The sequence below is a fragment of the Elgaria multicarinata genome, chromosome 2 (genome assembly GCF_023053635.1).
Source record: "Elgaria multicarinata webbii isolate HBS135686 ecotype San Diego chromosome 2, rElgMul1.1.pri, whole genome shotgun sequence".
Taxonomy (NCBI): domain Eukaryota; kingdom Metazoa; phylum Chordata; class Lepidosauria; order Squamata; family Anguidae; genus Elgaria; species Elgaria multicarinata.
In genome coordinates, this window is record NC_086172.1 from 67,408,182 (window position 1) to 67,432,948 (window position 24,767).

General features: G+C 40.9%; 1 protein-coding gene across 2 annotated transcripts in view; it reads left to right on the plus strand.

Annotated features, from left to right (window-relative positions):
* Window positions 1–24,767, plus strand: part of MYLK (myosin light chain kinase) — a 226,823-nt gene that overhangs the window by 144,722 nt on the left and 57,334 nt on the right. For both annotated transcript variants that reach the window (XM_063116671.1, XM_063116672.1), the window contains exons 15-17: window positions 4,041–4,121; window positions 4,507–5,552; window positions 16,733–16,849. In XM_063116671.1, the coding sequence (XP_062972741.1) occupies window positions 4,041–4,121; window positions 4,507–5,552; window positions 16,733–16,849 (1,244 nt within the window). The remainder of the gene's footprint in view (window positions 1–4,040; window positions 4,122–4,506; window positions 5,553–16,732; window positions 16,850–24,767) is intronic.

The window sequence follows — 24,767 nt, forward strand, 5'->3', positions numbered from 1 at the left end:
ATTCCTGGTCTATAATAATAGTCGTGTGTGTGTGCCCCTGTTCAGAAGACACCTTAAACCATGGCTTTAACAATGGTAGTTAAGCCAGAAAGCCAGGCCGTGTTCAGAAGACACCTTAAACCATGGCTTAACCACAGTGAATATGCCTTTTTGCTTTATTCACCATGGTTAAAGCCGTGGTTTAAGGTGTCTTCTGGACACAGCCTGGCTTAACCATGGTGGTTAAAGCCATGGTTTAAGGTGTCTTCTGAATGGGGCTTGTGTGTGTGTGTGTGTGTGTCTGTACCTGGAGCACCTTTTTGTTGTTGCCATTGTTAAACAGAAATCCTTGGTAATCGATTGCAAATTACCCAACAATCTCTAGCAGTGAATCCTGTAATCTCTACTAGTGGATCCAACTATCTACGTTCTACCCACCAAATGGCTCTGTACTCTTGGGTTGTAGGACTCTTTGTTCTACTATCAAGAGTTTTATTATACTCTTGCACAGCATTTACTGTATTTGTCCTCATATGAGTTCACTTTCCACTTTTGTAGAATTTGTTTTTAGATCTGTTCTTTAAAGTGGAGTCTTAAAACATTAAATGCTTTTGACTAGCAAACCCCCCACAAAAAACATGTTCGGATTTTCCCCTCCAGGCAAGGCTGTTCAGATATAAAACCATATTCCCTGGTATGGTCCTAAGAAATGTAATTGTACAACTTTGTACAGATAATATCATTACACGCTATTTATTGCGCTTAGATGTCTTGCCTTATTCGGTTAATATTTTTGATTCTGTTTAACCTTCATGGCTTTTTGGCCTGAGATACTTTTAAACAAAAGGTCTCATGTGCTACTGTTTTAGTTTTGGTTTAAGAAGTGAACAGTTCAAAATGAAAATTTCTTGTGTGGCCCAATCCTGTGCATGGAACTTCAGTAAACCTTCAGTAGGTTTTACTCCCAGGTAACTGGAGTCTTACCTTAGGACAGCCTTCCCTAACAAGTGTTTTTTGCCTTTTCTTCATATTGTATTTAGTGTTGTTCCCTGCCTCGATCCAGAGTGAGAGGCGGGTAATAAATATATTATTGTTGTTGTTGTTGTTGTTGTTGTTGTTGTTGTTGTTATTATTACACATTTAATATAGTTTGTCTTGGAATAGTGGTGGAATTGCTGTAGGTAGTATGACTGATAAGAGTTCTATTGTTTGGGGGGGACTTGGAGCAGTTTGATTTAGGTCTGAAGTTGAATACATTGGGGTTGAGTCCTTAATCATCAAAAGAGGTGAAAGGAACCCTTGTGAGTTGAGTTAAGGATTGAGCCAATAAATATAAACTCTACACCCCACCAGTGTTTGGGGGTACCAGTTATTTCTTGCTCTAAGGAAAGATACTTATAGTTGATATAGATATTATAAACCACATGACTAACTGATTGAGAGCTTGTGGAACTTTGGTTTAGTTTCCATCATAGAATCTGATGGATTTATGAGAACTGTGACACCACTACCACCAGTTTGCATGAGAAACATATTTTTCACTTTAAGTATCTGTTTCTAGAGCAGATGCTCACTGAACTTTTTCCCTGCCAACTCCACCACCTCATCTGTAACACATGGGCCGATCTTAGGGATTATCCTTCAATACATTGGGTATTAATGAAATCTGATTGTAGCCAGAAGAAAGTTTATGTTTCAACCAATGGAAAATTTAAGGCAACTGCTTAAAATACAATTCAGTATTTGAAAAAATGTGGCCTAGCTGCTGCTGACCATAAAACTGCAAAATTACCCACCTGCCTGAGAATCTGTGGTTTCCGATCTCTATAAAGTATGTTTTTTGGCCCTTTCTGTGGAAATAATACTTGAAAATTTGTGTGAACTGTGCATGCTAAATCCTCTCAGACCAGAAAGAGTAATGCAGCTGGAAGGGCACACAGTGAACATCAAGCAGATCTTATTTTCTATACACATAACAATACATTCCCAACTAATGCTTTAGAATACCTGCTTCCTAGTTCCCCAAGTCCCACTACTGAAATAGCTGCCCATGAATTAATTTAGAAGCTCTAAAAAGCATGAATTAATTTTGAAGCTTTACGAAAATTGCATATGGCTAGTTCCATCTTAGAATAAGCATTCCCCTGCTCTCTCTTTCTCTCAGGAAGGAATGCCTCTTCTAAGAGTCATTCTGCAGTATGTTGCCTTCCATTGCTTATTGCACTAACAGCAGATAGTGTCTTCTTTGGGAAACTTTTTTTATTCGTAACAAAATTGTTGTAGATTTAGCCTTGTCCACTGCCAGTATCTGGCCCCTACAGATTACTCCTGAGGGAATGTGGCCTTCAACACCCCCCAAAAAATAAAGGTTCCCCACTCCTGGTTCAGATATTATTGTCTCTCATCTGTTATTTGCATGTAGAGAACCATGGCTCAATTAATGGAAAAATGAATTAAGAACGTAAGAGGAGCCGTGCTCAAGGGACCATCCAGTACAATATTCTGTTCACACAGTGGCCAACCAGCTGTCGACCGGGAACCTATAAGCAGGACATGAGTGCATCAGCACCCTCCCACCCATGCACATAGGCATACTTCCTTTGATACTGGAGGTTTCACTTAGCTATCAGGACTAGTAGCCATTGATAGCCTTCTCCTCCCTGAATTTGTCTTAACCACCTTTTAAAGCCATCCAAACTGGTGGCCATCGCTACATCTTGGGATAGCGAATTCCATAGTTTGACTATGCTCTGTGTGAAGAAGTAGTTCCTTATCTATCCTGAATCTCCCACCAGTCAGCTTCATGGGAGGACCCCGGGTTCTAGTATTATGAGAAATAGAGAAAAATGTCTCCCTATCCAAATTTTCCATGCATCATGAAATTAAGCTTCAGGCTTTATATTAGTCCTACATTTCTGCTTTGAGGATTCTGCTAAAGTACAGCCATTTTGAAAGCAGAACAGGATTAATTTAAAAAGAATACCTCAGGAGTTTCTCATGCTCCTATTTCTACATCCAATGTCCTGAGAATGTTTCAAGAGATAAATCTTTTTTAAAAAATTAAGACACACGCGCACACAAAAACCTTCCAGTCTTGTTATGGGGTTGGGTTTTGACTGGGAAACTTTTGAAAATCCACCCTCTGATAAAATGTCTCCCCTGTCTTTAACAGTTGGCAAAGGATCAAGCTGTCTTTTTTTTCCTTTTCTTTTTTAATGAAGAACTTCTTAGGATGTGGTAGCAGTGTTTACACAACTGCCTGAAGCCATGAAATGTGTATTGCTTTTTCTGTATTGCTTTTTGTTTTTTGGCATCTCATGGGGGAGATGAACCATTTGAAGATGTATCTGCTGTGAAGCATAACATGCTATTGGGGGTGAGTGGGAAGAGGGGAAAGTATTTTAATGACTTCTTTAATGGGAGTCATTTCCAACAGGCATCTCTGGCATTCCTCTGCAAAAGGACGAATAAGTGCTCAACGCCATATATGGTGACACTTTTTTTTTTAAAAAAAATATTTTTAATATAAACATGCAGAGCCTGAAACAATCCATGAGGATTGATTGCACTGTTTGGCGAAGAGGGGGCAGGGAAGGGAAAGGGGGACCCCTGCTCTTAATGTCTCTGTGTTAGAAAAGTTTTAAAAAGTGGTCTTGTATAAACAGACTCTGGGACAATGGTTGAAGAGTCTTAAAGCACTGCAGAGCAGTTTTCCCCCCTCCACTTGGATTTGATATTTATTTTCCTTCCTTGCTCATGTGGCGGTATCCCAATTGCCGCACCTCCCCCTCACCCCACCCAGTGCCTTTATTTGGAAGCATGCTAGCACTGCTTGTATGTGCCTTTCATAAAGTATATGAACTCCACATGAGCTTCAGAGGTGGGGAATATTGTTTCTTTTTAGCCAATGATAACCAAAGTAGCTGACTATTGGGATGCTGGGCTGGGTGAGGGAAATTTTAAGCAAAATGAGAGGGTTACGCTGTTCTGCATGCTGTTCAGTTTCTAGCAAAGAGAGCTGCTTTCCTTGCTGATTCTGATTTTGTTTTAACTTTTTTCAGGAACCCAGTTGGAGAATGCAGCTGTCAGGTGTCTTTGATGCTGAGAGAAAGTTCAGTTTCCAAAGGAGAAATACACTGCGAGTGAGTACAGTTCCCAGGGACTTACATGGGTGGGTTCTATTTTTGCTCTGCTAATTCTCTTCCCTTCTAGACTTGGGTTGGCTGCTGTTCAACCTAATCCCCAAATGTGACCCAACAAATTGTTTTCATCATACAGCTGAAGCACACTGTACCAAGCCAGTGTGGAGCACATTTTTTTTAGGGTACCCTTATATGGTTCCTGAAGTCATCACTGATGCAATAAACTAATGGAGCATGTTCCTCTAATCAACCTTCCCTTCTATAAACATATTTTGTCCTGGCTCTGAGGTGGTTCCAGGATATTTTAAACCAGCTCTTTGCTCGCTCTCTTTCTCTTCTCCCTCCCCTTCCCCCCTCCCCACACCCAATCCTTCTCTGCTTGCAGTGGGAGGCAGACAGAACGAAGAGATGCTGATAATCACGATGCACTGACATTTGGAAGCACTGGTGGCTTCAGAAAGAATACTGGTGAAGCCCAGCAAGCTGAGGAAGAGCAGGAGGACGTCCGTGGGGTGCTTAAAAGGCGAGTTGAAACCCGAGAGAGCACAGAGGAAAAGCTTAGGCAACAAGAGGCCGAGCAGATTGACTTCCGTGACATTTTGGCAAAGAAAGTCAACACCAAAAGTTTTTCCGAGGAGGAGCTGAAGGAAATTCCAGCCGAACAAATGGACTTCCGTGCTAACCTGCAGCGGCAGGTCAAGCCCAAGACCTTGTCTGAAGAGGAAAGGAAGGTCCATGCTCCTCAACAGGTTGACTTCCGTGCAGTGTTGGCTAAGAAGGGCACCCCCAAGCCTTCCTCGTCAGAGAAGGCACCAGCCCCGAAGCCAGCCACCCCAGATTTTAGATCTGTGCTTGGTGGAAAGAAAAAAGCACCGACTGAGAATGGTGGCCCTAGTGCCCAAGCTCAGAATGCCAGTGCCAGTTCGGAAGTGCAGAAACCCAGTAGTGTCTCCAAAGTGTCAGATGCCAGCACCAACTCTAAGAATCCACCAGCATCCAAGGCACTGGACACCAACAATGCCAACTCTAAAATACCAGCTACCAGCACTGTTTCGGAAGCCAAAGATGCCATCTCCAGACCTACAGCTCAGAATGCTAGCACTAACTCTGAAGCCCAGGTTGCCAGCATCAACTCTGAAGTGCCGCATGCCAAGCTGGGGGAGAAAGAAGATAAGAATGATATCAATTGCAAAGGTGGTTGCCCACCAGTGGTAGATGGGCGGATAATTGAAGAAAAAGTTAAGGATCACAAAACTGAACCGAAGGGGACAGCACCATCTTTTACAGAACAGCTAAAAGATACCCATATAGTAGAAGGTGAAAAATTAGTCTTGCAGTGTCACGTTTCCTCAGATCCACCTGCTGCTGTCACCTGGACTCTGGATGGGAAAGTCATCAAATCGTCAAAGTTTATTGTCCTCTCCCAAGAAGGTAAACGTACGCAAATAGCTAGCCAGTTACATGGCATGCTGCTCTTATAGCCTACTTGTTTGATTTCATCCTTTTAAACTTTTTACATATATCATTATACTATATTTTGGTGCTATCTCCCTAATAGATTCCAGATGTACCCGATGTTGTTGCTGTGCAAGGAACAAGGAATAGTCTTATTAAACATATTTCCTGCAGATCTGCTTGTAACAATTTACAGATGCCTGGTTTTTTTTTTTATAAAGTTGAAAATTCTTAGATCTTTGTTTAAGTTTCTTTTGAATGTAGTTTATGTATTCTTAAAACCAGTATCTACTTAAAATTGATGGTTTAACTGGGAACTGTTTTATAGCAATGGAATCACATCACTGTCAGTATCTAAATTCAGGCATGATTCCTACATTGATAGCTTAAGTTAGCTATTGCTGAGTTTTCAAGGAATTTGGAGAGAATGGGTTTGGGATGGGTTTATATTGTTTAAACATGTTCTGTAACTCCTGCCCTGGAAAGAATCTTCTGAGGTAAGAGTTAAGCAACTTAAGTTCCAATATGCTCAACTTAGATGTTTTAATTAATGTTGATACAATGTTGATACATTGATAAATCAGTTAATGTGTTAGCTTCCAAGGCTTTGGCAGTGTATCAGCATTCAAGAAATGTCTTTTTGAAGAGAATATCCTGTTTATACCAAATTGATAGGGTCAGCTAAAAGCTATCTAATCCAGGAGTCTATGCAAGTGTGGATCCTCTGTTCCAAACATTCCTAACAATTACCCAATAATATGTGTGTATGTATTGCTCCAGAGATTTAATAAACCATAATGCTTCAGGTGCCCAAGCCATAAAACACATTGGGGGGGGGGGAATTTTAAAATTAGAATCCTCGAAGGCCTCATTTGAGCCAAGGCTCGTCAGAGCTTAATTCTGTAACCCATTTTAATACCATAATTTGTGATGGGTAGAAAATTGTGGTATAAATTAAAACAATCCAAATAATAGTAAGTAATGAGTTTTGGAGAATATGTATACTTTCCCCCCACTATAGCCACACCCTGCATGTATGGATAAGGGGAGTTCTTGAGATAGATGTTCTGAGATAGATTTCCTCCTTCTGTTGGCTTTCATCTGCCTCACTGCTGGTTTGTCTGTCAGGAAAAGAGCTGGCCTGTAGGCAGGCAGGCGGCAGCAGCAGCATCTTGTTCCTCAGGTGTGCTGCCATTGCTGTAGCTACATATTTGCTCATCCTCTCTGTATCAGCAAACAAAAAGGCAGCAACAGCAAGGAGCAGCAGAGCCAGGACTTCTGAGAGATGGGCCTTGGCAGGTACCAGTAGTGTGGTGGTAAATCTTGAAATGCAGGTGCTCATCATGACCGTTCCCTTAGCCAGCCCCCAAGGAAGATACAGGAACCATTGCTGATCTATCCATCTGTATCTCTATTTATATCTAGTTATCTACGCATACACCATCTCAAGGTTTTTCAGCAGTTTATTTTCCTTGCACCAAGGAGAAACTTTTTATCTCTTAAGTCAACAAACCACTTCTAGCTGTTTTCATCTCCACCAGGACAAGGTCCTTTATAAAGCTAAAGGATCTTAATTCTGAGACCAACCCACTCTGAAATTATTGGTGGGTTGGTCTCAGGGATAGCTTTCAACAATATATTGTGACTGGGAAAATTCATTCCCCACCCCCCACCCCAGTCATTGTGAGAATTGCAGCAAAACTCAGAGGGAACAGGCAAGCCAGAGTGGGATGGCAGAGTACATCATAGTCCCTGCTAATCAGTAAGCCCTGGGGGTTCAACTTTGTAAGCCCTGACTCCAGTACAGCACTGGTGGGTACCCAACCAAACAGCACCAGGCCAATGGCTGCCAGAGTTTTTAGGTCGGATAATGCAGGCTTGGCACTGGAAATTAACTGCTACAATGATTCCTTCACTTCGCTTGTCAAGCTTCTCTGTATAGGCCTTGTTTAAACAACTCTTTTGTCATCTTGGATGACAGGGTAACAAAAACAACACTTATTCAACAGATGAGACCTGTTTGTGATGAATGGCAGAAAATAATACATTTTGCTCAGTCGTGTACTGCACTTGTGCTTCTCTCAGGTGAAAGTAACCATAGATATGGCCAAAGAAAGCATGGAGTAATAAACAATTCCTCTCTCCACTTTCCCAATATGCATTGTTATGTTTTGATAGTGACAAATCATCCAAAATATGAGTTCTCTAAAGACTTGAGTAACTAGTCAGGGAAATGCAACAACCAGCACATGGCAGTATTAACTGTTGTTCTTGACTTATTATTTTATTATTATTATTATTTATTATTATTTATTTTATTTACAGCATTTTTACCATACTCTTCAACCAAAAAAGACTACTAAAATGGCTTACAAAGATTAATAATAGTACTGGAAATTTTATTTCCAGTTCTTTGGTTTTTGGTTTTGTTTTTTAAAATCTCTACATGCTCTCTTAGCCTTAGTTCTCACTGAGGGAGTAAACCTACAGCTGGTCTGTGCGACTTCAAACTACAGACGGGGTCTCATGTGATGGAATGCTTCTCCATACAAAAACTCCCTGTATAGAAAACAAGATGTCCAGGAGAATGGTTCCAGCCTAGTCTTTCCCATTTGGGGGGGGGGGGGTAAAGAGGTGCACTCTATTTTGCTAGACACACCTCTCCAGCAATCTGATATGGTGCAGTCCAGACAGAGATTTATAAGCTCAGTGAGATCTAGGATTTAGGCCAGGGGTGTGTAGCTTGTAGGCCTCTAGATGCTTTAGCATACAACCCCCATCATTCCTCACCATTGTTATGCTGGCTAGGGCTGATGTGAGTTGTAGGCCAAATAATTTGGAGGACAACAAGTTGCCCACTCCTGTCTTTCACAGCTCAGCAATGACACTTCCCAGTCATGTGTGTGTGCACCAAACTGGCAGGCACTCCTGAAATGACGCTCCCATTTTGCAGCTTCAAGAGGTTCAATGCACAAAACGGGCTAATTGTACATAACATATATACCTGGCTGTGTGTTTGAGATACTGTGGGGGACAGTCTCAGTTCCTGGCAAGAGAATGGCATGGACATTGTTATAAATAGCTATTTGTTGTTTGTTTTTATACCCTGAATTTTCCAATGTGTCATTCATAAAATAGGTAACTGTTCTAAAGATAATATTCCATTAACTGTTTTCACTGACTGGTAGTACAAAGTTCCACATCTGGGGAAGTTGGTAATTCCTTATAAAAACTCATCACATCAGGTAATCTTAAAGGTACAACTTGACTCTTTGAAAAACAACAATACCACCACATATATTTTATTTTTTAGTAAACACTACATTTGGCTGCTAAGTTAGTTTTCCTTTGTTAATCCTTGTTTTGAGTGCATGGAATGTGTGGTTGATCCTGCAGCTATAAGAGCAGGGCTGGATCTACACTATTGCTTTAAAGCGCTTTATAACAGTTTTATAGCGCTTTAAAGCAGTTAAAGCGCTTTATAACTGTTATAAAGCACTTTAAAGCAGTAGTGTAGATCCGGCCCAGCTGTATAATGATGGTAGCTAACTTCTTTCAGCATTCTTTTGTCAGCCTGAAAATTCTATTTATTAAAAATTCTGGATCGCTTGCCCTATTACTATGAAATTTGTCACGGAGAATCTATCTGGAGAAGGGCATAAATCTGGTCACTTTGGAAAAAATTAGCTGAAGAAAGGCTGAATTATAAGAGTTTTTTATTTTATTTTATTGTTTGGCATTAAAATGTAATAGTCCTGTGTTTCCTAACACCAAAGCATACATTAAATTTATTCTTTTGGCAACTTAGATTAGGTAAAAAAATTCAAGGATATTGCAGAAGTCTCCCTTCTGCTGGTTTAGCAAAAATAAATAAATTATTGTGTACCTCTAAAGTTAATAGATTCCAAAGTTCCTTTTAAACAGAGGCAAAGTTTGAGCACACATCTGGCAGATTGAGATGGAGTGGGTGTCCCCAAAAGCAACATGGTCGTTGCCAGAGTGAGCAGGGTGTATGTGGAAAGGGTACTGTTGTCTGCCCTCCCATGCACACTCATTGTACTCTAATGCAATCTCCCCCAACCTAGTGCCTTCCCATTGTATTGGACTGCAATTCCCATAATTCCAAGACAGCATGGCCTTTGATAGAAAAAAAGCGTTCCCCATCCTGTTTTAAACTAAAGGTTTTTTGACGTGTGTGTGTGTGTATATGTATATGTATATGAGAGAGAGAGAAAGTAAGCAAGCAAGCAAGCATGTGTGTGAGAATAGCACATCAATCTCATTTTATTTTTGAAAGATATCCATCTTTTTCAGACTATCTGATTATTTAGGGCAGAAATTGTGGCCATTATAATTCACTTTCTAAGTTATCTGTGGCAAAGTGGTGAAGAAAATGGTCTTGTGCGTTAGTTACCTCTGAAAACCGTTTTGTGGTCACTTCAGTTTGTGCTGATCCTTTAGAGCCTTGCCTGGGAAAAATAGATTTCAGTGTGAGTGCCAAGACATACGCTAGAAATATAGAAGCTGCTTTGAACCAAGTCAGACGCTTTGTCCTTCTACCTGCCTGCTGTGACTGGCAAGATTGAGCTTTAAAACAAGGTGTGCATACTTTCTGCTGGTGTAACCTCCAGTAGCAGAGGCCGTAAGCCTATATACACAAGTTGCTAAGGAAAAGAGCAGGAAGGTGCTGTTGCACCCGTGTCCTGCTTGTGGGTTCCTGGTCAACAGCTGTGTGAACAGAGTGCTGGACTAGATGAACCCTTGGTCTGATCAAGTATGGCTCTTCTTATGTTCTTATACCATTTCTTATTAATGGTCCCCAGTTTTGTTTCGGTTTTTTAAAAAACATATGTGGGTGGATTTACTGTCCCAAAGTTTATCTTATACATCAGTATCATATAGGTAACTGTTCTTGGGTCCAATATTTTGAGAGAATGATTTTAGCTTAAGTAAACAAATAAATCAGCAACTAGAATTGTATTTTCAGTTCTAACATGCAGATTCAAACAGTTTAGTAAAGTTAAAGATAGATAGAGAGGTGATTCATATCCAAGAATTATATGGATACACTCCAATATTGCCTTCCAATATTTTTGGACAACCATAGAATCTCAGGAAATATGAAAGAAGATTCCAGTATAGTTTTTACATCTTCAACGTTGTTTATATTAATATATTATTTGTGAGAGTATAATACCATTTATTTCAGTATGTATTATTTTCTCTACAACTTGTCTCAACCTATATCAACAGATAGTTTGTTACTATCCTTAAAACTTGTGTGCAAACTTGGTGCCCTCTACTTATATACATCATTGTACTGTGTTACTCCCCTTTTCTAGCTTGCCTCTCATAGTAATGGGTGAATGCACAATGGGTAAGTCTTGTACCCGTTTGGAAGCTCATGTGGTTATTGTTGTTACATTTGGATGTTGAATGTAATTGTGAATAACTCACTCTCAGAATCCTGCTTACATTGCCAGATGTTTTCGTAGTGGGAGATGAAGTAGCTATGGTTCTAGCCCAGCTGGGACCATAAGTTTTTTTAAAAAATCTTTGATGTTTTTAGTTTTATTCAACAGATGTTTCCTCCTTCATCTTAAATACTATAAAATCAGCAAACGGCTAACATCCTGTTTCTTCAGAGTCCCACCCAAAAACCTAAGTGGGAGGGTAGATTTGGGAATAGTTGTACTTGAGGTTATTTCTCATGTCACAGTAGAAATGAATACTTGGAACAAATGTAAGCGACATCCACCACTAAGATTGCCAGAGTACAATCTGGGGAGCATGCACTTATTCTAATTGCACCAATGAAGTGGGAGATGAAGTAGTCCCAGCTGCTCCTGCTTGGTCCTCTCCTGCCCTTTCATCTCCTCTCCTCCTTGGTCTCTAGTAGCAAGCAGGACCCTCCTGCAGGCCGGATGAAAGGACCAGCAGAGGAACAAAAAGAAGTAATATGACAACCTCACCTCCCACTTGATTGATTAACACACATTTTGGATAACAAATTTTGCCTGTGTTGGGACCTACTTGGTACTACATACATTTCTCATATGTCCCTTATGGGGTTATGCAACTGCATCAGATGTTGCAGAGCACAAATCAGTGCACTCTAAATTTGAACTTGTGCACACTTCAACAATAACGTGCAATGTGGTCCTACGGCACTAAAGATAGCGCAGCTGAAATCCTCTAAATTGTGTATTTCTAACCCCAGGCTTAATCAGATTTTAGGCATTTGTTACTTATTAAAATTGCACAAGGTACACAATCTAAGTGATTGCAGCTGGGACAGAGGGAAACTTGTTTTGCTGACAGAGATAGGCAAGTAAAACATAAGAGCTATCCTGTTTTGTTGTTTTGCATATTTGTTTTGAAGTTCACTGACTGTCAGCCTGGCAAGAACTAGAAATCTTTTGCCAAGTTCATGCTATTTTGGTTAAACCAAACATCTTCATGTAAGCCCAAAACTCCAGGGACAGTGCCTTAAAGTGTTTAAACATAATCCTCCCTCTAAACTCTCCAAAGATTTGATCCTTCTCACAGAATTGATACAGGTATTCCAGTATATTTCCAGCTATAAACATTTTGACCATGTTTTTGTGTCTAATGCACAAGCATTGCTGACTCAAGGCACTGCAGTGCTCCCTTCACACAGACATGTAAACTCCACTATGCACTGTTAGTTGGCAGACAGCTATATAAACAGATTGGGGGAGGGGGCAGGTCAACATTCACAGGGATCTTGTTATTCGCCCTCCTGGGATTTCATTTTGTAAGGTGCCAAGAAATTCAAAATTCCTGACTGGAGTCACCAGACAGAGGTTTCTCAGAACTATGAGAAAAGAATCTCTTCACTGGAGGTCAGCAAGGGCTTTTGCGGAGGAAATACCAAATGCTTCATTGAGAGACATTTGGCCTCCCAGGCCAGGGAATGAAGTGATTGCCTAGGTCACAGAATGCAGAAGTTTCTTTGGAAAGTTTTGTGTCTCTAGTAAATATAACCTGCATTGCTTTTTGTTTGGACATTTACTTAAAATAATTTTATGAGGCATACTTGTTCGTGATTAAAGACTGTGACTCCGAACACTTTTATGTCAAAAGATGACATAATGGCCCATAATTATTACTTCTTCTTTTTCCAGGGGACTATTACACACAATTAGCATGGATGGACTTTGCCCCATTAGTGACAAAGATAGGCCAATTGGTTGGTGGGTTTGGATTTATGAAAAACTCAACTTAGTATGACAAGATGTAGTTCAAATTAATTCCTCTAAAAAAGACTTCCTCCATGCTGGCTGGGAAAGATGGGAGTTGTAGTACAACACATCTGGAGGGCACGAGGTTGGGGAAGGCTGCTCTAGAAAGCTCTCACTCAAGAAGAAGGAGCATAATGTTTCTTTTTAAAAGTATTAATTATTTTAACATAGTATTTTTATTCTTGTATCCTATCGGTATTGTTCACCGCTTCGAAATCTGTCTGGATGCAGAGTGGTATACAAATGTTGTAAATAAATAATAATGATTCAGTGTGACTTCGGAATAAGAACATAAGAAGTTCCATGCTGGATCAGACCAAGGGTCCATCTAGTCCAGCACTCTGTTCACACAGTGGCCAACCAGCCATCGGCCAGGGATGAACAAGCAGGACATGGTGCAACAACACCCTCCCACCCATGTTCCCCAGCAACTGGTGCACACAGCCTTACTACCTCGAATACTGGAGTTAGCACATAACCATCCCAAATATCATGGGTAAAGCAGAAAGAAACAGATTATGTATGAGTCGTTTCTCACTACCACATTCCAGTCTCCATGAAGTTATTGTTATTGTGGGCCTCTGATATTCTCAAATAAAAACAACCTTACAAAGTTAGGGCCATTTTTTAAAAAAAATAATACTAATAGTACAGCCATTTTCTGTTTAAATGATATTGTGGGAATCTTGCCCCCAAGTCCTAATTTGTTCAAGCACTGAAATATTAGCTCCTCCTTAAAATACGTACGACTAGTTCAGCCATTTTATTCATAAAATGAAATTGTTGTATTGTATGCCTTGAATGGTTCTTGGTGAAGTAGTCTTCTCTTACAGGCCCATCATTTGTGAAGACAAAAACAAAATTACTTTCATATTATTATTATTTTTAAAAAGTACATTCTTTTCTAAAGTTGATTGCAGACAATAGTTTTTCAGAGACTTGAAGGTGGCTGATTGCTCACCAGCACATTCTTTATTTCTGTCGCACTGTAGTCTCTGGTTGAATATTTTTTGCAGCTTTTTGCAAAGGCTGTTTGACTTGAGACAATAGTAGGAGGTAAATATGGGTAATGGTGGCTCAATCATTCCTCCACTTTCAATTTCTGAAAAACATTTCTGCACACAGCTTAAGATGCATTGTCTCCTAAGCAAAGAGAACATTATTCAGAACATGTCTACAAAGTTCTGTAGTTTTTCTGGTGTTAACATCTCCTTTTAGGTAAATTTAGAACAATATAATTTCTCTCTCTCTCTCTCCACTCCTTTGAGAATAGTTCCTTTTATTGTAAGTCATAAAATTGCTTGGCAAGGCATCAGCAACCACAGAAGGAAAGCCAGCTGGGAGACAGGAGTGTGCATTGTTGTGCCACATTAAATTAGAGAGAGATCTACTAACAAAGTCATAGGGACTTGGTATTTACATTGGTTTAGAGTGTTCACATTAGTTTAGAGCAAGATCACGCAATCCTTTCTGCTCTGAGGGCTGCGTGTGATGCTGGCTTAGGGTTCGGGGGCCAGACATACATGTGCGCACACACACAGTCCAGCAATCCTGATCTCCCTCCTCTTGCTGTTAGCAGCAGAGAAAGAGCAGGGTGTGTAGGGAAAGCAGGGGAGGGAGCTGAGAGCCTTGTCTCCACTGCCTCCCTCAGTGATCCTCCTACGGATCCCTCTTTCCAGTGAAGAAAGAGAGATTGGTACAAGGATCTCTGAGGGAGAGAAGTTGGTGGTCTGGCGGGGGTCAGGGCATCCTTGGGGACTGCAATTAAGTCTTTGGAGACTGCATGTAGCCCCTATGCACCTCTGCGTAAGTTAGGACTGGGTGAAGTCAGGTTAGGTTTGAATCTCTCAATCTATTTACAAAATAGGTTCAAGGATTTGAACCCTCCTGTATAGCTTTAATCAGCCCCTGTTAAACAAAACATACCTATATGCACCTTACATAACTATGTAGCAACTAATATGGTGGTGTTAATGGGTGACCAAATCATGGAGTCTGCTCTACAACATGGTGCAAGTATCAGGGATATCAGTGTCCTAACGACGTTTGCAACTTCTGGAACAGTGTTGGTATTGTGTGCTCCCACGTCATTCTATCCTTGATTTTAAAAGTACCTCAGCAACTTTCTCTGTGCTTCCAGGTATGTTTTTCAAGTTACAAGTCCTCACACAGTGACACTATCACCTCAATTTCACAGAGAGTGTTTCTTAAAGCACCTTTCTGCCAAGTTTTAATGCATTTTCTCTTACATGGAGATAGTTTTGAACAGGTGCCTCGTCCCCACATGTAAATGAAGTGGTGGCGTCACTGCATTAAGATTTTGAGAGGGATACAAATAAGCATATAACTGAGCACATAAGTGGCTGTACCTGCAGGTACAGATGCTACGAAGGAGTACATTTTCGTGATCAGGTGAATTATGTTGTATCATACTGTAGGGAAATCACATGTTGCAATTCTCACCCATTTTGAGAGAAAGATAAGCTAGAATCCTTCTCCCTGACATAGCAGCTTTCTATACATTCTGGGAATTGTTACAAGGAGAAGCTTTGGCACACAGGTCCCTGACAAAGGAAGCTCCCTTGTACCAAGTTAGAGCATTTGGGCAATGTAGTTCAGTATTATCTATATTGACATTTGCTCTCCAGGGTTTTTGCAGACAGGAATCTTTTTCCAATTTTACATTTTAAAAACCTCACAGTGGCTGTGCAGTGGCTCTGCATTGGTTTTATAATGCAGCAGCCATCTCGCAGCCATGGTGGGGCTTTCCTGTGAAGCTGTGCATTGGAAGAATCAGGGACATACCCTGACTTTTCCTGCTGGAGCAAGGTCAATACAGCTCTTTAGGCATCTGACCCTGCTCTGACATCGCACCAGGGGTGTTCCCAGGCAGAAGGTGACCCCTGATTGGTCACCAGAAGCTGGGAAAGGGGCAGGGGGGCAGGCCCGCTAAGCCGAATGGCCACTGGAACACCTGCGCTGCCTTCTCTAATTAAGATTATTCGCTGCCACCCTGCAGTAGCGATACTGTGGGGTTTGGCGGCAGAGCAGTGTCAATGCAGTGTCATGAAAGCAGGGTCCTAGAAGTGCCAGGGATTGAACCTGGGGTTGATTGCTTGCAAAGCAGGTACTCTACCATTGATCTGTGGCTCTTCCTCACCCTGCGCTCCAAGGTGGTACAGTTCAATGGGAACTGCACCATGTACTTTTTCTGTTTGCGTTGTTCTGCTCTAACGCATGATCTGCTTTCATGGGTGTGCATCCCATGCAACTCCAGGAACACTGCAACCTCAGATGTCACACAGGAGGGACTTGAGTGTAGCCATTGTCATTTATTTATTTATTTATTTATTTTCAATATTTATATACTGCTCCCCATTCAAAATTTCGGAGCGGTATACAAGATAAAATAAATTAAAAATCAAATAAAACACTTTAAAATAGATTTTAAAAGAAGCAAAATGAAAAATGAACTGTGGCTGATCATTAAGGAAAGGCTTCCTGGAACAATGATGTTTTCAGGAGGCGCTGAAAGGAATACAAAGTTGGCACCTGCCTGACCTCCAGAGGCAGGGAATTCCATATTGTTATGCCCATGATGCCAACTTCACAAGCGAACCAGAGGTGGATTAAACATGAGAAGGATGCTAGTGGATAAGAATAGGTCTGGATGTGGGTTGAGGAAACAGACATTTCCCTTAAGACCACTCTGCATAGAATATGTTACGATATCCTGAGGGAGCCATGATAGAAGACAAGTCTGAAGAGAGATTCTCTACTTTTTCCCCTCACTGTTGCCAGTGTGAAAAACGAACTTAGATTTTAATGTTGCTTTACTTCTGCAATTAGTTGGCCCCTCCTGACCTCTGGCTTCTGTCTCTTTCCCCTTAGGATCGCTGTGTTCCTTAACCATTGACAAGCCCTTTCCTGAAGATGAGGGTCAGTACAAATGCATAGCTGAGAATACTGCAGGAAAATCGGAATGTGCTTGCAGCGTCTTGGTGGAACGTGAGTAAACTGACCTGATCTGGAAAACCCTTCATTAAAGAACTCCCCAACTGTGCCTCAACTTAGGCTATTCTGGGCCTGTTTATGCCAAATCCTAGCTTGTTCTAAACTGATTCTGAGTTGTGTAAGTCTGAAAAAAAAGTGTGTGTGTGTGTGTGTGTGTGTGTTTTGTTTCTCTCTCTCCTGCATTCCTTCCATGAAAATGTTGCAATTCAATCCGTAAAACAAACAGTGAACCAGCCATATGGAACTGAGCACTGTGTCCACATCGCGGTGCGTCAGCTAAAGACCCACCATGCTCGGGCTGCCAAAACTTTGCTTCTGAATTGACTCACAAAAAGTCTCAATGTTATCAGAGCTATTAATAAGGTACAGCCAACAGAGTTTTGGTGATATTCTAAAGCCAAATGTAAATAGCTGCCTTGGGGCTTTTGAGCCCAAAGGTAGGTTATGCATGAATTAAATAAATAAAAACTATTTCTCTTGCTCTTGTTCCATGCTCTATTGCCAGGGTTGGGCAGAAGGTAGCTTTCCAGATGTTTTGGACTTCAACATCTCAGGCATTCCACAGATTTGAACTGCAAGCTTGGATACTCATGGTTCGCATTGCTTCTGGGGTGCATAATAGAACATTTTTCTTGACCGTGCCAGAATGTATCTTTTGAGCTTGACATTTCCAGAAAGAAATTGTCCGTCAACATAAATGGCAATACGCGAACAATATTTTTAATAAAGCAAATACCATTTGATGTTATCTTAGTAGCTGGAGTGATTTTTCAGTACAGATATTGAGTTTACAAGGTTTCTGTTTGGGTGAATGGTTAAGAGCATAAGAAGATTAGAGCTTTGTTGGATCAAATCGAAGGTCCATCAAGTCCTGCAGTTACCAACCTTGTTGTCGGATTACAACACCCATCATTTCCAGCCAGCATGGCCAATGGCCAGGGATGATTAGGTTTTAGTCCAACAACATTTGGGCAACCCAAGGTTGGGAACCACTAATCAAGTTCCATCATTCTGCTTCCTATAATGTCCAGCCAAATGCCTCAAGAAAGCTGATAAGCAGGACTTTAATGCAACAAGCCTTCTCCTGTTATTGCTTCCTAACAGCTGCCTCTGTTAGGTTGCCTCTGTATCTGAAAGCTCCATTTCGCCATCATGACAAATGTCCATTAGTAGACTTCTCCATGAATTTATGTAACCTGCTTTTAAAGCCATTGCTACATCCTGTGGCATTGAATTCTATAAATTTCTTACGCATTTTGTAAAGAAGTGCTTCCTTTTATTCTTCCCTCAGTCTAATGCCAATCAATTTCATTGGATGCCCCTGAACTCTAGGATTATGGGAGAGGGAGGTAATCGGCTTCCAGTTTTCTCCATACCATGCCCAGTTTTATAAAACTCTGTAATCTTCTCCCACATACTTCAATTATCTTTTTTCTAAGTTAAAGGCCCCCAAAGACTCTGTGTCCTCCATCTCCTGATAGTCCTAATGTTCAAGTCTTCCACTACCAAGCGCTGCCCCCTGCCACAGCCTCTTCAGACCCCATGGCTGATTTGTGAGAAACTGCTCAAGACACAAGTGATTCCCTGATGGAAAAAGCTTGGAGTTGCTTCGCTTATCATCTTCACAGTTGTCTAACTGCTTTCCCATCCATTTTGTTAGGGGTCAGTGAGCGGTTCCATGTGCTGAATTCCAAAGGCATGGATGGTATGTCAGTTCTTGATGTCTAGTGAAAAGCCAGGGGAATTAAGTACTAGTGGGCTGCCTCCACAGTTTGTTCTCTTGCAGAGTCTCCCTCCCTATTACGTAGCTCTCCAGCCATTTTCAGATAATTCCTGAGGAGGTGAAATCTTGGCAAAGGGCATTAGACAAGATCCTGGCTGTTGCGAGATGTGCTACAGGATCCTTCAAGTCCATATAAGGCAGGCACTTCATTAGAACGAATCAGCTCCCTCAGCTGTTTAACCAGCCTACTTAGAATTTGCCTTGTCTTCTAGGGCAACGTAACCTCTGCATCTACGCTTATTAAGTTTATTATTGCATGTATACCCTGCCTTTCCTCGACTTGTAAGTGACTGAAGGCAGCTTACATGGTCTTCCTCCTCTCCATTTTACCCTCACAACATCCCTGTGAGGTAGGTTAAGGTGAGAGTAAGTGACTAGCCCAAAGTCACCCAGTCAGCTTCATGGCTGAGTGGGGACTAGAACCCGAATCTCCAAAGCCCCAGTCCAACACTCTAACCACCATACCACATTGGCTTCTACTGCCAGGGTGCCTTTATTCTCCAGTTTTCTTACGTTTAGTATGAGGCCATTAGGTAGCTTGGATGCTTCCAGAAAGCACTGAGGACAATTCATCTTACACAGAGCCAAGAATTCACATAACCTGTTACACCAATATTATGAAAAGTTGCTAATAGTAGGCAATCTCCGATCCCTTTTATTGTGGCTTCCTTGTCCTAATTTATTTATTTATTTATTTAAAGCATTTTTATAGCGCTGCCTCACCATTTCTGGCATCGAGACGCTTTACAATAACATATAAAACAATTCCATTAAAACCCTCAGCTTCTCCCAGCCTAAATCCCCCCTAATATTGAATCTGGTAGCTTTAAGGGATAACAAGAGTTCATAATCTGGATAAGCAGCATTTTTATTTTGCATTCATTCTGGCAAAATAGAATACTCCACTGCTTTTGTTTTGTTTTCTTGTTTGCACTATATGTTCTGAAAAGGTAGGGAAATTATGTTTCTTGTTGTTTTACTAGGGCTGATGGGAATTGTAGGCCCAAAACATCTGAAGGGACAGAAGTTGGCTAGCCCTGAACTATGCAAATGCCGATGCCACATCTAACACAATATTCAAAGTCTGACTAAAGATTTCAGGATCAGGTCATGAAAAGTCTAATGGGAATGGAATCCCTGTCCCAGAAGCTCAAATACATAGTCTTGCAAAGACAATCCACCAACATTTTAAAATCTTATTTATTATATTTGTATCCTGCCTTTCTTCCATGGAATCCTAAGTGGTATATGTTGGGTTTCCAGATAGCCTCCTATCCAGGTACTGATGAAACCAAGATCTGTTTAACTCCAGCTAGGTTGTTGCATCAAATGCCTTATTGTCCAGAGGCATGTGCATTCCCAGTATGTCCTTCCATACTGTGTGAACATTTCTTGTGTCTCACTATTGCTCCTGGTTAAATCAGTTTTTAAGATGATACAAAACCTACAAGCCCTGTTTACCAATTCATTGTTCAGCCATTCCACCTTCAGACCAACTTTCTGAAAACTCTGGTTGCAGATGTGTTTTCTATATTTAGTATAACAGCCTGGTATCTGCTGTTGTTAAATTCCTGAATTGAACCTTGATCAGTTCTTTCAGCTTTAGCTCGGTGGTCTTATTCACTCTAAGCTCTCTCCAGTTGATCCCTGTGTTTTCAAAACAGAGAATCCTCCAGTTGGGGCTTAACCAGAGTAACCTGAGTAGAACCATATTGCATCCATCTTCTAAAGTATTAAGCTTATCCATTGATGCTTTGAAGAGTTCTGAACATAACATCTCCTGAGCAGCATGGAAAGCTATTTTTATTCTTCCCTTCAGAATTTAGCCTGTCCAAGTAGTTGTGTACCATAAACCTTGTTTAAACATCACACAAGCCAACAATTTCCATTTGCTTTCCAGCCCAAATAGAATCAAATTAAAGGCAAATCAGAGGTCTCTTTCCACTGCAGCCATTGTTCCTTAGCCATAAATGACTGTTTTGATTTTTGACTGTCTTTTTCTCCCCCTTTCCTCCTGTCCTCGGCCTAATCTATACCATGTGAGATATTGCACTATGAAAGCAGTATATAAAAGGTAGGAGCCACACTACTGCTTTATAGCGGTATGGGCCCATTGACACATACCATATACCACTTTCATACCGCAATAGCCTGCTTGGTGTGGCTCCTGCCTTTTATATACCGCTTTCATACCGCTATCATTGTGCAATATCCTGCTTGGTGTAGATTAGGCCTTAGAGTCTTTAAAGCCAACTGGAAAGAGAAGCAAAAAGCCAAAGATTTTATTCTTTTCCGTGCTTGGAACAGAGAGTAAGTAGTTATACTTTTAGACCTTCTTGCTGGTCTAAAGTACCTGACTCCAAACTGCTTGCCATTATTGTGACTAAGGCTACAGTCAGGGAGCAAAGAAACAGCACTTTCAATACTTTGTGTACTGGTTGGAGCAGATGATTGATGCCACCTCCTACCCCGAACCAAGTGTATGTCAAGTTCTGCCCCATGTGGTTCTTTCTAACACCCTGGTGCACAACACACAAATGGCAAATTTCACAAGAGGCTGGACATAATTTCTGCATTCTGGTTGGGGAGAACCGCATGGACAGAATCTTTACTCACACTCTGGCTGTAGTCCACAAAAGCTTATGTCATAATAAATGACTTTAAGGTGCCCCAAGACACTTCATTCTTTCTCATACAGTACATGTAAAAGTGTCTTAATTGGTAAAAACCAAGGGGCAGTATCCCATTCTGCTGCTGTGCTCCTGCTGACTCCACTGCACATGTGTAACCAAACCACTTGCACAATAGGAATTATTGCTTCCCAGAGTAATCCTGGAAATGAGCAGAAATGCTTATTTCCGGAATGGGACAGGTCAGCGGAGCTCCCTTCTGTGAACTCTGTTGACCTGCACCATTCCAGAAACGGGTATTCCTGCTTGACTCCACTAGCTTCCTGTAGCGCTAGCAATGGATACTGCCCAAGATGTGCAAAAACTGCTTTTGATAAGGTGCACCAGGCCACATCTTTGTGCATTTGTAACAGAACAGTTCTTCAGGAATTTTTCCTGCTGTTGACAAACACAAAGGCAGTGTTTTGTTCTAGTTTAGTTCACTGTTTATGCAGGAGATACTGTCAACAAAATTGTCTCAGGTGTTCAGATGTATAAAATCAATTCCTTTATTTTGATAGAGGGTCCCTCCTCAATTGCTTCCCACCACAGTCAGATATTCACAGAAAATCTACGGATGGTATTGGATCCAAGGTGTCCTTTCTGCAAACAAAAGGGTTCCTTCCATTCACGAAAGGGACTGAGATGCAGCAGAGGCTCCCGCTAGAGGAAGCCGATTTTCTCCTGTTTCCCCCTGTAGCCCCCAGTGCCACCTCTTTTGCTGTTCTCAACGATTTCCCAGCCATTTGGAGCAACTTTTCAGGGACCCCAAGGGGCTTCAGAAGGAAGGAGGAAAAAATTGCCCCTCCTTCCTCCAGCAGGAGCATTCCATGAGTAGAACTCCATTCACAGGCACTCTGGATCCAGCCCCCTCTATCTTGAATGTCATTTCCTGGACCACTGCTGTTCATGCAGCAGGTGCATTCTTCTCCAGTTATACAATTGGATGTTTGTTATAACTATAGGCCAGCACATATATGTTGATGAGTTCTGCTAATTGTGGATGGGAATGTGCACTAGCATGTGAATTCCATTGACAATATAATGCACTGTGTGGACTCTTGGCCATTGCACACAATTCCTGTTTCCAACTATGGCATAGCAAGATAACTTTTGTGATGGCTTTCCCTTTTTTCAGTTTGCCACTATGTTGCAAACCAAATTCATATGTTGAATTTGCAAGCCACATTCATAAGTGACTTTTTTTTCTGATCAAGAGATAAACGCTTACATGGGGGAAACATGCAAAAAGTAATGTATGAATTGCTGCATCAGTATCTGTTTTGGTTCCTGAATGCGCCTCAGGAAGATGCTTCATATATAAAAAGCAAATATTCTTACAGCTATTTACACATTGTGTTTTATATTCCCTATTTAATAAGTTATTAGTCTTTCCATATAAGAAAATGTTACTAGATGAATTGGTCCAATTTGCCCTCTTTTAGGATAGTCTTTTAGTCTTTTGCTCGCTTTTAGGATAGGATAGCCATTTAGAAGTTTCATCTTAAAAGGTACAACAGTCTTCAGTCCATTTGTTCCTGAATACTGGATGATATGGGAGACTAGCACCAACTCTGATAGTGTGACCCTTGCCTGGGGCTTTTTGTGACTGAAAGAAGCCACTCTCCTTCCTGCTAAGAGCAGCTGTGGCTCTAGGATTGCTGCCAGGAATCAGAGTTAAAAAACCTAATGTTGCGATCCTATAGATATTTAGACAGAAACAGTCCTACAACTTGCAGTAGGACTTTTTTTCTGTCTAAACATGCATAGGATTGCACCTTACGTTGGTTATTAAATCAGTCAGACATTATGTATTTAATCTGGAATAACAAGACTAAATCAGGCTCTCGAAGCAACTCCAGAATCCGTGGCTGTGTGAACAAGACTTACGTAGCATTTTTTACCTTTTTCTTTTTTTTTACAAAATCCAGTTAAGATCAATGGAAATGTTTTTTATTCCATGTAATATTAGCGTCAAAATAGTAACGCTACCCCTGTGTCTGAATAAAAGAGAGAGGGGAATTCTAGTTAGCTGCTGTACACAACTGTGTTCTTGCTGCTGTTCCCTTGCATATCTTGCACTCTGTTCAGAACGGAAGTCAATATTTCACTATGGGATCATCAAACTTGGCTGAGAATTAGCAAGGAAGTGGTCATTCTGCTGTCTCTCAAAAGCAGGGGATGGGGGAGAGAAGAGAACCCCCTAAGCTCATTTTTATATTAGCAATGGCCAACTATATTGATTTTTTTAAAGAAAAGAAAAGATAAAGAAAGAAATATAATGGTAGTAAACAAATCCATTGTAAATATTGGGTCAGGTAAAATAGAACAGCCATTTAGACACAGTCAGGTTAGATGCAAGTGTACCATTTGCTAAATAGTGAAATACAAACTAAGAAATGTTTGGGTTGTTATGGAAGATGCACCAATGACATGTTAGTAATGCATTGGCTGTAGATTTCAGTGCTCATTGGGTTTCCCGATTAGCTATCCAGTTTGATAAGACTTAGTCAGGAGCCTAAATGGTGCTTAGAAGGATCCTGATGTATATATTTGATATCAAAAGAACTGATTTTCCTACTAGTTGTTGACCTCTCTGTCAACATTCAAAAATGCTGCAGAGATTAATTTTTCCTTTTTCCTGTCTCCTCTTCCCCACCCTGCTCTCTAAAGGTGTTGTTTTACAGAACTTCCAAAGAATTTTGCAGTGGCCCCGTTCAGAAGACACCTTAAACCACTGCTTTAACCATGGTGAACAAGCAAAAAGCCTTATTCGCTGTGGCTAAAGCTGTGGTTTAAGGTGTCTTCTGAACACAGCCTGGCTTTCTGGCTTAACTACCGTGGTTAAAGCCATGGTTTAAGGTGTCTTCTGAATGGGCCCAGGGTTTTGTTTTACTTTGATGGTGCTTGTCTTGACTGAAGTTCATTTGACCTGCACCTTTATGAAAACTAATAGTAAATACACTTTAATTAAGTAAAAATAACTTGATTGCCCTGTTTTATGGGCATTCATATTCAAATTGAAATAAATGTTATTAAAATTATGCTTTAGGTTTATATGATGTGAAGAATTTCATACTGAGATGGATTCAATAATATTTATTCAGTCTTGCTACTAAAAACCCTGAAGTTATGTCTTTCTGGAGATGGTATAAACAGAAAAGCTCATTTTGCAGCCTGCTTTCTCCATATTTTTTTCATGCAGTTCAAATTGTTGCATGAAAACTTCTTTCCAATGCTCCTGGCAAAACCCAGATGAAGCCGCTGAAGGTTTGTTCACACATTGTGGTTAGTAGTAGAACTAAGCCTGAATCATCTGTTTCGTTTCGTTTTCACTTTTGCTGTTGTCAAAATGTTTTTCGGTGTGTTTTCAGGTCCCCCCGCCCCCTCAACCCTTTGAAATTGCATCTATTTTTCATCCCAGTACAGGAGCGTCAGAAGGAATTGTGTAAAAACCCTC